The sequence below is a fragment of the Mchenga conophoros genome, linkage group LG16, assembly GCF_057382185.1.
Source record: "Mchenga conophoros isolate Kocher_MC1m ecotype Shallow Benthic linkage group LG16, M_conophoros_male_GT1.1, whole genome shotgun sequence".
Classification (NCBI taxonomy): Eukaryota; Metazoa; Chordata; class Actinopteri; order Cichliformes; family Cichlidae; genus Mchenga; species Mchenga conophoros.
This window is the reverse complement of record NC_140541.1, coordinates 17,387,086-17,400,396: the sequence shown is the minus strand read 5'-3', so window position 1 is coordinate 17,400,396 and position 13,311 is coordinate 17,387,086. Positions and strand designations below refer to the sequence as shown.

The window sequence follows — 13,311 nt, the reverse complement described above, 5'->3', positions numbered from 1 at the left end:
AGGATGTTTTGCCACTATAAATTCTGGCATAACCTTTTGCAAAGTGATATTTACTCTCCGTCAAATCGCAGTCGCTCCATTGCTTCCTCCATCCCACCCTTCCCCTTTCTCTCTCCCTTTGCCTCTTTCTCTCTCACCCCAGTGACTCCACCCTGCAGCAGATAAAAAGCTGAGTCCTCAAGGTGTGCATGTGTTATGAGCTCACTTGCTAGAGTTCTCTTTGCGTGGCTGTCTGCTATTCTGTCTGAGAGTCTGATTTTTTTCCAGTAAAGTTATTTACAAAGGTAAGGAATTATTGAAATTTTGTATCTTATCTTTTAAATACTTTTTTTCTTTTTGTTTGTTTTTTTGTTTATAGCGTGTTTTTTTAATAACACTAGAAATGACATTCATTTTAAGGTATCCACTTCTGTCTGTGATTTTTTTAAAGCATGCTTTTATTAAGGAATAAAATTATACTACAGATATATTTTTTTAAAGTTCCAGAAATATTCATCTTCCATTATGTTGTTGTCTAACTCATGTGTTGTGTTTTATGACACATTGCTAAGATGTAATTAATATTTTTGACACACCATCATGCTGCTGAGAAGCGGGCGGAGCATCCCTTAAGTTAGATGGATGGGCGTTCCTCTAAATCCTTCATGCACAGCATCACTCTGAGCTTCTCAGTAAACCCAGCGCTGGACGCAAATATCCATTCAAATGCTTTGCGTGCATGCCTGTGTGCAGAAAGGCTGAAGCCAAACTTGCAGATGCATGTGATGGCGGTAAGAGCAGCAGTTTGGTGAGAAGAGACTGTAGAGCAAACACTGCCTTTGGTCCACAGCAGCTCTGTCTCTGCGGTCCAATTTGCTTTGTGATGCTTTCTTTCTCTGACATCTCTCCATAGTTTCGTTTGGCTCATTGTCAGTAAAAGGATTGAGATTTGGCTATTTCTTATTAGGATCAAACCACCTGATCAGACATGTAGGAGGAGAGTGCAAACTGAGGAAAGGTTGAGTCTCAGCAATGATAAATTTATATTCTCACTTAAAGTCTGTGATTATGACTATGTACAATAGCTGGTAGGTTACTTCCCTTGAACAGTACACTAAGGAGACAACATTTTTTTTTAAAGCTGTATGACTTTTAATTAAAACAACACACCAATACAAAAATGCAACTGTTTACTTACATATGGTCCTCAGGGGCACAATTACAGGCTTTCTACTGTTGTTTTACAGTGTCACTATTTTCTTATAGTAAAAAAAATACAGTTCTATAGTATCCATAAACAGCTTATTACTGTGTACCTGTGAGTAATAAGCTCACATTTATATTGCTAAAGTATGGAACAGCATAACTTTTATCAGAATACTCATTGCTTGCATGACCCAGTTAGCAAAGGCTGTTGTATTAAACAATTTCAGCAACTAATCTAAAGATGGCGTCTCAGTGATAGTGGCTCATTGGTAACTAAACTTTAACACTATTCTTGGTCACACATTCAGTGGAAACCACATCATATACAGTTTCAACATAAAATAACAACAACAACAACAGCAGTAAACACTTTTAAATTAATAATCTGACACTAACCATTTACATTGGTTTGTGCATACGTTTTGTTTTTGCACATGATGTTCAGGGGAACATAGTTTATTAACCCTATCGCTATAAAAGTAGCACAATCACTAATGCCGGGTGATTTTTACCCGATATAATATGACCAATAAAAAGTTGTTATCAAAATATATCAAAATATGACAACACATGACAAATTAGAGTGGTCTTCTTTTACTTTCAACTGTGCCATGTCTAACAAAATGAAAAAAATTCCTAAAACAAAAACATTGTAGTATAGAATCGGTGTGTGGCCTGTGACTTTACTGTGCAACAGATTCAGTCGGCCGTGTGCACAAAACAAAGGTTTTTTAAACAGTGAATGTGTGCAGGCACAGCATAGCTGCACCCCACAACACCAAACTTCAGGAATGCATTGGACAAAGAGACAAAAGAATGCTGTGAAAACCCAGAATGATGGTTGAGCAAAGCAGAGGGAAAGAAGTAAACAGTTTGGTCATTTAGCTGCACAGCTGTGGCAGTGTGTGTGTAGCTGTGTTGCTGTGGTTTGTGCATAGGGTTTGTTTGAATGAGGACTTTTGCAGCTTGACTCTAGGAGGTGTTAATTTTACAAGGTGTGCTTTGTGATAAAAGCTGCATTTAGGGAGCCGAGGAGCTGCAAATGTCTTTGCCTTTCGCCCAGAAACCACAACCAACACCAGGGCAGTTACCAAGATTGAGTGCAAGGGTACTGCTGGCATCAAGTATGAATCTGCAGCTGGTTTGCGGTGAAGAGAGGAAGGCAGTGTGGTTTGTCAAGCAATTTCAGTGGGGATTAAACTGTTTTTGTCAGACAGCCTGTATCATAAAGGCTAAGTGAATATTGTGTGCACTAAACTTTCCCCGCTGTGGTTTCCTGAAACATGCCGTCTTGTCCTCTGACCTCCACCACAGTCTAGGAGGTGACTGAGTGGTCTCAGGTCGCTGAGCCTGTATGTTTCCAAAGGGAGGAAAAAGGTCAGTAGGAGCAAACAGACAGGGGAAGACATCGAGGAAAGAAACGCGACTGATGCTGAAGAACAGACATGTCTCTGTGCAGACACAGAGAGAAAGGGAGACAGTGAGAAAAGTCTGTCAGACAGTGTAGACAGACAGATGTCAGAGACAGATGTGTCTGAAGGCGTGAGGGTGGGAGACAGTGCTAATATTTCCATCTCAGTGTAAAGCAAAGGAAGACTGAACGTGTGTCTGTGTAAGAATGTGCCACACCGCTTAGTTGTGTATACTTGGCTGCCTCATCCATCAGCCGCAATCGCTGTGTGTACATAACAGAGTAGTTGATCAGCTCTGACTTGTTGTGGTCATCTGTGTAATTCTTTCCAATTGTTTTGTATTGAAACTGATGATGCAGACTTCTATATTAATTATATTTAAGAGCACTATTTGTCCTCACATCGCTTCCTAACTGCTTCTCTATTACTGACAAAAACTGATCATCTTACATTATTAATTATTATTATTACTTTTTTATTATTTGATTTTTCTAATCAATCAGTCAATACGTCTGAAGGTAAACTCCAGATGTAAGGTCATTTAGACCCACTGCAGTTTAGTGGCATCCTGCCTTTTTCTTTACATATTTGTCTACAGGGATTTGTGCAGCTGTTGTAACTTTAATGAGATTCCAGTGATTGCCACTTGTATGACCTGCACTAGCCCACACCTCAATGTGCGCCAGGTGTGGGTTGACTAAGCAAAACCTACATGTTACACTCATATGATGACCACGAGTCCTTTCTTTTTTTGTCCCACCCCTGATGAATTTACTGTGTTTCGCTTGTGTAAAATGTCAAGAAGATGGACATCTGGAAGTATTTAAGGAAGAGGATTCACACTCAACAGACAGATACTAATTCAAATACCTACATGACAGATGGGCGTACAAGGTAGACTACTTCTGCCTGCTTATTTTTAGAAGTGCCTGAGCAGCAGCTCATGCTGAGAGCCCAGTGGTGTGTGACGAGCCACATATGAGCTTGGCAGCAGATGCTGAACAAACAGGGTTGTTAAAGCAGACATTTGTAACTCCTTGTCTCCAAAGGCTGACGTCTCATTTTACGTAATGCTCAATGAAGATTAATTATCCAACTATAGGAGCCAGGTTGATAGAATATAATCCTCATTCTGTAACACCTGAGAAATCCTGAGAGAAATTTCAACAAATGTGTTTGGATAAGCTTTTGTTATAGTTAATGACACAGCTTTAGAGAAATAAATCTCTTTTAACGCTGTCCTGAGCTAACTGTTTGTGGTGTTTTACTAAATAACTCAATGACAAACTGTGTGAAAGATTTTGATTATTGCTGATTCGCTGCTATCTTCAGTGCACCCTACTCTCACTCTCACTGTGACACCACAGATAGAGTCCATCCTCCCATGATCCTGGAGTGGAAGAGGATGGATGGATGGATGGATGGATGGATGGATGGATGGATGGATGGGTGGATGGATGGATGTTTTACTATTTTGAAAATAGGGTTATCAAATCAGAGATGGATCTGATCAAGAAAAGAAGAGATCAAACAGTAGAATATTGTGAATCACTTTAGCCACACCCTAAAACACACCCTGATTTATCATCTACTTTTTTATAAATGGAAACATAATTCACAAAATGAACATCATGCTGTATTAATTAAGACTTCAAACCAGTAATTGAGACCATTAAGTTATCTGGAAAGTAGTTACTTTGGACATATATTAAGTGAGCATTACAGTTATTCTCTCATAAGCTTATATGCAGTCTCACTTTTTATGGTCAAAGAAGTCACCCCCTGCTGGCCATGAGAAAGAATGCAAGATGAAAGCACTTGTGCGTGGCTTTCATTACCTAGATTCAGAGACTGTTTCCATCTCATAAAATATACAAGATGAAGTTTGTGTCTAGCTCCATAACCAGCTTACATTTTAAAATTTGGTTTGTGATGAAGTTGTGACATTCATGACTTTGAGTGCCCATGCAAAGGCAGCGGCTAAATATCAACATGTTTTTGCTCAATGCAGAGGGGCTTTGGAGATAAATGCATGGTTGACTATAGTGTTGGTGTCTTTTACCGAGTGTTCCCACCAACACTAATTGTTTTAAGACTGCAACTCAAACCTTTCTGTGTCAAAGTACACTCTCCCAAAGCCGCTTGAATGACCATAAACTTCTGCATATGCAGTGTAGAAAATACAATTGCAAAGGAAAATACCAATTCCAATTTATAATATTAATATTATTATAGAAAGTCTAATTTTTCTTAACAGACTTTGAAACAAATATCTGTGAGAGGAGTGTGAACCAAATGACACACGGGTGGCATCTGCCTGGCATGGAAATGAAAAGCATAGTTGTTGTTCCTGCTGCAAATGATTGCCTGTCATCACTGAGGTAGTTGCATTGTTTTACACCAGTACTAGAATTAAACTGTAAATCCTACAGGTGTGAGAAACGGCACAACACGTTACTCACGCCATCATGTCTTCTCACATCTGTGCCACAGTTATACGTGACTCCATGTCTGCCATCTGTGTGGACACAGAAGAATGATATTAGCACTTAGTCTGTATAACAGAATCATTTAGAGGCACTTTGTTATAAACCCAGGCGTCTCTCTTTCTGTTTTCTCTAATAACAAGTTGACACTTGGAAATTGCTGCCTAATGTTTATGTCAAAGTCTGAAAGTGGCCTTGGTGTACGAATAAGTCTGTAGGGAGGCAACACCTATGTAGAATAATGTGCTGGAGAAAAGCACGGGAGGTAAAGACAGGCGGTATTTCCATCTCTCTGCAGGCACCATAACAACTCTTTAGTGTTGCTATGTGACACTGAACAGACCTTCGTTGTGTGGTGTCTCTGATCTGCAAGTTTTTTCAGAATATTTCCACCACTTTAAAAACATCTATACACACACACACACACACACACACACACACACACACACACACACACATACCAACTCTGAGCTGGGACGTACCTGAAGGGCAGTAAAACTGCCACATTTGTTTTCTTTGCTTGTTTCATACATATATTGTGTTTGGTCAAAATCATTACGCAGTATTAAATATCCATCACTGATATCACCACTGCAAAAACGCATCTGAATATTTTAATCTAAGAAATATTTTAGGATCAGTTAATGTCTTTTTTCTAACCCACTCACCCAGCCCTTTTAGTCACACCTTTCAGTCATTACATTTATAATTGTGTGTAATGTCTTCAGGCTTCATGCCACCGATAAGAATAATGGAAACACTGAACAGCTTCCAGTTCACATGGGGGGGAAAAAAGAAAGAGTCCCAGTTCTTGTTGAGAGACGTCAGTGGCATCCCTGTGGACTCTTTGCCACGTCTGGCCTCTGTCACCGCAGAAACTTGGTGGACTCTGTTCAAAGACAAGCTCTCACTGGGGGAGACAGTGGCATTGCCATGTCAAAATCACCAGACAGCTGAGAAAAGGTCAGAATGCAGGAAAGATCCAAAGTGCCGGTGATGAAGAGGACATAAAGGATGTGGTTTAGGATGTGAAGCTAGAGATGAGTTGGCTGTAATAAAATTTGGACCAGGACTGTGTTTGAAGCTGTGCATGGAGTAGGGAAGAGGACTCAGTCTGAGATGAAAAAGATACTTTTAAGAAAGACTAAATCAGTAATAAGTAATAAGTATATACTCAGAGGAGCAGCACCAAGAAAAGTTGCTTTTACTTGCTTTGTTTTTAGTTATCTGTTTAAAGCAGTTTAAGGTTGAAAAAATGGATATACTGAAGCACATTAAAAGGTAGTAAAAGCTGCACAGTTGGGCTTCAACTTTATTTGCTGACAGATGTACTTATTGGATCTGAATGTAAAATGAACAGATCCTACCTCAGCACACTCAGTCTGAGAGGACAAAACCCGATATAATGGCAACACATGTAATAGACACACCGGTCTAGTGTTTGGATTCCTATTACATGCTTTGCTATTACACCAGGTTGGAGGCCACACCTTGTTTTATGTGGATCTTGTAGTCTACTTATGCCAAACACAGGTGGCAGAATCTTTCTCTCTGCCATTTTTGCACGATTATTGAGAATTTTCAGCCAGTGAGTGCCAACTCACTGCATACCAGTGAGTTAGCTTATAGGTGGCAGAAATACTTCACCCACTTTTAAAAACAAGATAAAAAATAAATGTTCGCTCAAGTGTTACTTCCTCTTAACAATCTTCTAGTTCATTCAGGCTGTATAAATCTCCATCATCATCACAATAATAATAATAGTAATAATAATAATAATGTTATAGTATTGCACATGTCACCTCTGCAAATATCCAAGGTACTGCTGTGTTACTGCTTAATTATGATCGTTTCCAGGACATGAACTCTGAGAAAAACTGAGATTTTTTGCTGCAGAAATCCAGACAACTTGTATCAATACTTTTTTTAAAAAAAATATGTGGTTTTTATGTAAAAATTGTAAATTTGAGTGTCAAATTGAAACTGGAAAAAGCACAAGTGAAGGGGTATCGAAGAAAAATATTTAGAAAATCATATTAAGCATTTTTTCAGCATTTTTATGAATCAAAGGACATATATCATCTTAAAATTTTCCATTTGATTGTTATATTTAATTTGTGCTTTTTTCTTCATAAAACGTGTTTGCTAATGTAAAAGATTTCTTCTAGGAGGGTAAAAATGAGAGATTTGAAGATCAATTGTAATATTAGGACATTGAAGGCATTTATCATTTTTTGTTTAATGAAAAAAATGTTTCTAGAGGGTCATAATAATGATTGTGCTTTTCTAGAATATCCTAAGTAAAATTGTCAAACCTAATCACTTTTTTAATGTTAGGCTTGGCTGCTAACTGCTGAGCTGCAAAAGGAATAAAATAACCTAGCTTTTTGCCAAGCTCATTTCCTTAATCTATTGTCTTTCTACTTATCGAGATCATCCTGAAAACAAATTAAAAACTCAAACTTTTTGTACACCAGTAACAATGTTATATCTAAGGTACTGAGACTCACATCAGGGGCAAGTCTATTGTCCCTTCGTATATCCAGCAGAGGGAGACAGAGTGTGGTTGTACACTGCCTCCACTTTGCAGATAGAGCTACCCACTTGAGCTTCATGATATTGCAAGAAATACTTATCTGCATACCATAAAAAAAATAAAAAAAAACTTGTAAAAACATCTGGAGCTTCATCAAATCTTGTCTTCTCTATCCACCATACAGGCCTTGGCCATGCCTCCCCTCCTTGCCCCCCTCTTCCTGCTACAGCTTGTAGTTCTTACCTTTGTGAGTGGAGGAGCATACTACGGTCACAAGCAGCATCCTCAGCCATACCAACCGATGCAGCATATCCAACATATTGGCATGGGCAAAGGTGGCTTTCCTCAGCAGCAGTACCTAGGCAAAGACATGCCCTATATGCAGTATCCCCATTACAGCAAGGAGCTCCCACCAATGCCCATGCACAAGGGAAAGGAAAATGCTCATAAGGGGGGAAGCTACAATGGTGGCAAAGACAAAGGTAAGAAAACAGTTTTAAAGACCTATGCCACCAACTTTAGCAATACATACATGTGGATTTTGAACCTCTACTATCGAGCTAAAGAATGACCAGTAAACAGATGTCTCTTAAGTTTATAATATAAGTACTCAGTTACACGGTACTATGAAAAGGTCTTGAGTCACCCCTCATTTCTTTACATTTTGCTATGAAAATGGAAATAGATGCAGCAGTTTATTGAAGCATGTACAATCATGAATCGAAATACACTATATAAGGCAAAAACAGAGTTTGTACATTTATAAAGAGGGTGGAAGTCAGTATTTGGCCTCCTTTATTTTTCAACACAGCCTCAACTCTCTCAAAACAGATTTCTTGTAATTTCTCTAAGTAATCTGCAGGAATAGTTCTCCAGGATTCTTGAAGGACATTTAAAGCTCTTCTGTATATGTTGGCTTCCTTTTGATCTGTTCTCTGTCAAGATGACATCAGACCTTTTTACCTTTTTGTCCTTCACTTTTCCGGTTTCCTCAAAACTTTAAGGGACACACTGCACACCACACCAAGTTTTCAGGCCATTGGCAATCAACTTGTTGCTGCAAAAATGCTATTTTATATCTGCCAACCTGTCATCATTGGCGTTTTTATATTAAACTAAAGAAATTGAAACAAATATTCATTTGTATGTGTCATTTTAAAACTTTATAAACAATATGTCTCTGTGAATTTTTAGATTTATTATTTCTGTGTGAATAATGTACTAATTTCTCACAGGCCAGACAATTCCTAGTGGTGCTGAGGGAATTCCCCAAGGAGAGCCAGGCCCTGCTGGGCCACCTGGGCCACCTGGACCAGAGGGACCTTCGGGACCTCTTGGGCCTCCAGGGAATGGGTTGCCAGGACCTGCAGGACGGCCTGGACCTCCTGGTCCACCGGGAATTCCAGGAGTTGGGAAACCAGGTTTTCCTGGGCTTCCTGGAAAACCTGGAGGAACTGGTATTGTTGGCCCTCAAGGAGAAATGGGCCCTAGGGGTGAAGAAGGACCACCTGGACAGCCAGGGCCTCAAGGACCCCCAGGACCACCTGGACTTCCAGGCATAGGTAAACCAGGTGTTCAAGGTTTACCAGGTCAAATGGGGCCCAAAGGTGAGCCAGGTCACAAAGGTCTTCCAGGTTTACCAGGACTGCCGGGACCCAAAGGAGACAAAGGGATGGGGTTGCCAGGACCACCTGGACACAAAGGGCTTCCAGGGCTCCCTGGGCCTGCTGGTCCAAGAGGATTGCCTGGTTTTGGTAAACCTGGATTGAATGGCACACCAGGACCACAGGGACCACCAGGAGAAAAGGGACATCCAGGACATCAAGGGCCAGCTGGACCACCAGGTGAAAAAGGACAGCCTGGCCCAGCAGGTCTACCTGGTCAAGGGAAGCCAGGTCAAAATGGTCTACCAGGACAACCAGGCATGCCAGGTGTGAAAGGTCTTCCAGGACCACCAGGTTTGCCAGGAAAGCCAGGATTGCCAGGATTTGGTAAACCGGGACTCCCAGGACCAAAGGGTGATAAAGGTATGAGTGGGCCACCTGGATCACCTGGACCAAAGGGAGATAAGGGTTACAGCGGTCTACCTGGTACGCCTGGACCTTCTGGACCAAAAGGTCCTGAAGGTCATCCAGGCCCTACTGGACCCCCGGGGCCTATGGGTGCACCTGGTCCTAAAGGAGATTGTGGAGAAGAAGGATCTAAAGGTTTTGATGGAGCCCAGGGTGAGCCTGGTCCTCAAGGGTTACCTGGAAAGGATGGCCTGCCAGGAGACCAGGGAGAGCCAGGACCAAGAGGCCCACCAGGACCAATTGGTGCCAAAGGAGACATTGGACCTGAAGGTCTACCTGGTGTTCCTGGTTCTTCGGGACCTCCTGGTCCCAAAGGAGAAAGAGGTGAACCAGGTGAAGTGGGGCCCCAAGGCCCTAAAGGAATCCCAGGAATGGATGGTGCAGCAGGACCAATTGGGCCCCCTGGTCTTCAAGGACCAAAAGGAGATTATGGTCCTCCTGGTCTACCAGGCATTGCAGTTGAAGGAGGTCCAGGTCTACCTGGTCCCATAGGACCCCCAGGAAAAGAAGGCCCATCAGGACTCCCTGGGCAACGAGGTCTGCCTGGCCCTCCTGGACCACCAGGTCCACCTGGAATACCTAGTGTGTCACCTGAAATGGCAGGAGTGCTTTCTGAGATGGGCCCAAGACTAGACGGTGTTAAAGCTGGAAGTTATGGCAAGAAGGGCAAGTATGGAGGCAATGGGGCAGAAGTAATGGGTCCCAGTGGGCTGGAAATGCCAGCATTCACAGCTACAGCAATGACTCCATTTCCACCTGTCGGCACTCCAGTCATCTTTGACAAGCTTTTGTACAATGGTCGCCAAAACTACAACCCCCAGACAGGAATTTTCACTTGTGAAGTACCTGGTATTTATTACTTTGCCTACCACATTCATTGCAAAGGAACTAATGTTTGGGTTGCTTTAATGAGAAACAATGAGCCTGTAATGTATACATATGATGAATACAAAAAGGGTTTCCTAGACCAAGCATCAGGGAGTGCAGTATTACCTCTACAGCTAGGGGACACTGTGTATATTCAGCTGCCCTCAGATCAGGCTTCAGGACTTTATGCTGGACAGTACGTGCATTCCTCCTTCACTGGGTACTTGTTATATCCAATGTAAAACCACAAACTGCAGAGAGAGAGAGGCTTTGGTAAGAAGAACACAAGAGCATATTTTTGTATGACAGAAAACACAGATTACCTTACACTAAGCGTACTTTTAATGCAAAGTCAGCAAGCAAATAGTGTCGTCAACAGACAAGACAAAATAATATATTTTAAAGAAGATATTAAATCTGGCAAATTAAATCTGTACGAAGCCAAAGAGATGGTTTAATTGGGAGAGCAAAAATCTTTCTTTTACAGCACTGGATGGTATAAAAGAATGTAAAAAAAGAAGAAGAAAAAAACAGAATTTAGAAATGGCTACAAAGGTACTTTCATGCGCATATTTTAAGAGTGGAAGTTATTAGTATAAACATAGAAGGGAAGTATAAGTAAATGAGGGTAAAAAGAGATGGTATAATAATAGTAACACTGTTGCAGCTGTGTCAAATTTGGTCCCTGTATGTCTTTAAAATTGGCAGCTACCCCATGTGGCAACATATAATGTGAAAGTATAAAATAGTAAGATAGCATTCATTTCAACAGGAAATATATTTTTTTGCATGCATATATTTGTATAATCAATGACTTTTCTCTAGTGATAACAATAAGTATGAAAAAAAATCTCTTTCAAATGAGAGTTCAGATTGGAGCAATGAAGTTTGCATTACAGCAGTCTGCACATTGCCATGTTTTATTTTTGTTTGTTTATTTTTTAGATAAATATATTTCTATTTGTGTTGGTATCTACATTGGGTTGCAGAGGACTAAACCTGGGGGTAAAGATCATTTTAAGTCTAATGTTCTGTTAAGAACAAGACTTGAGTGAAGGAATTGTATGTATAAGGGACAACTGGTACTGGTTGGTGAGCTGAAACAGCAGTTAGTGTACTCTTCTTTAGAAAGACGCTACACAACACATAGATTGTCAAAATTAAGTCAATAACCTGAGTGTGTTGTTGGCTGATTATTGGTCTTGAGTGAGGTTTAAATTTTAAGAATGTATCATAAGTTTTATGTTTTATTTTTCTGAGGTAGGTTTGTGGTTATTGTGCTGTATTAGAATTGGAAATAGGACACAGTTTTGCTCTGATCTATTAAAACCACTCAGTATACTCTAATAAATATTGGTACATTATCATCCTAACATTTTACACTTAACAAAAATTCTTTATCACCAACTAAACAGTTGAATTATATGTCAGTGTTACGTGAAAACAAACACAAAGTTGCATGTTTACAGATGGTTTATAGTGCAAAACAATATTCCACAGCTAATCCCATTGATAGGTAACAAGTCTCCGAACTGCAAGTCGCCGAGTCCTCCTTTAAAGTCAAAACCAGTGTTACCCGTTAATATTTTTATTTACTGCTTTTACATAAAAATGAACTGATTATATTCTTTGACTGTTTTGCAGGCCATATTATTATTTTTTCCACAGAAGCATATCACAGTGCATTATAGTTGTTATGAGTATAATTACAAATAAGATGGCATAATATGTGGAAAACAGTTTATAGATGTTTAAAAGAGCGATGACCAAATTAAGTTTCCTGTATCTGCAGTGTGTTTCCTTTACATGTTTTTCTGTATTCATTAATGGACTTAAAGCAAGTGTTGAATGCTGCGGCAATTGATTAACAACAGTTATGTCATTAATTTATTGTTATTGTTGTTGTTGTTGTAATTTTTACTGCTGATGACTTGCATGCAATAAACAGCAAAAAAACAAAAAAAACAAACACGGGAAATGATAATGACTTTGGTGCCAATATTGTCATTGTAATCAAATTATGTGTATCAATGTTTCAAGTTTGTTGTTATTGTCTGTGATGTTTTTCTAAATAAAAATGGTTTGATTAAAAGAATTGCCACAGATATCATCTTGAGCTTCACTGAAACCCATTTGACTAAAGCTGTTATGGCACATTTAAAGAGCAAACAATAAGAAAGCACTGGAAGACTCCTTTATAAAAAAAAAATTGATAGGATTGTCACACATATCTCATTAAACTCCTGTTAAATAATGTTAAATCCAACAACTTGATAATATTCCATTATGCAAAGCAGGTGAATAGCAGTAAGCACTAGCCATAGTAGCAGTATTTATTCATTAACCTAAGACAACATATGTGGTGAAACATTTCTTAATTCTTTGTTTTCAGAAAGCAGTGTAAAAGGACAAATGAACAACAAGAGTGTCATATCCTTTGTCTATCCTGAAAATGTGTATTTTTTTTGGAAGAGATCAAAGTTTGAAGAGAAATATGAGTAAAAAAAAAAAAAAATCACACTGCCATTTACTTACCACCTCCATGAGATCTGGTTTTATAGGCTTAACATATTTGACCCACTTGACCCTCATGGTTTAATAAACTTTACATCGTATCAATATAATTTACTAAATGTAGCCTTGTATATATCAGGATGCCTAAAGTGTATTCATCAAGAACTGTTGCCTGAAAATCAACATCGATATTAATTATGCTTTGTAGCACTGAATTTCGATCTAATAGTGTGACTTAA

At 39.5% G+C, this 13,311-nt stretch overlaps 1 protein-coding gene across 2 annotated transcripts; it reads left to right on the top strand.

Annotated features, from left to right (window-relative positions):
• Positions 1–250: 250 nt before the first annotated feature.
• col8a1a (collagen, type VIII, alpha 1a) lies at positions 251–12,631 on the top strand. 2 transcript variants are annotated; one of them, XM_085249043.1, is made up of 3 exons: positions 251–284; positions 7,804–8,101; positions 8,855–12,631. In XM_085249043.1, exons 2-3 carry the CDS (start codon positions 7,813–7,815, stop codon positions 10,798–10,800), a joined length of 2,235 nt encoding a protein of 744 aa, XP_085105169.1. In that variant the 5' UTR covers positions 251–284; positions 7,804–7,812; the 3' UTR covers positions 10,801–12,631. The 2 variants fall into 2 exon arrangements, with proteins under 2 accessions (XP_085105169.1, XP_085105170.1); XM_085249044.1 differs by lacking the exon at positions 251–284 and having other exon boundaries at positions 7,505–7,954; positions 7,988–8,101.
• The last annotated feature ends 680 nt before the right edge of the window (positions 12,632–13,311 follow it).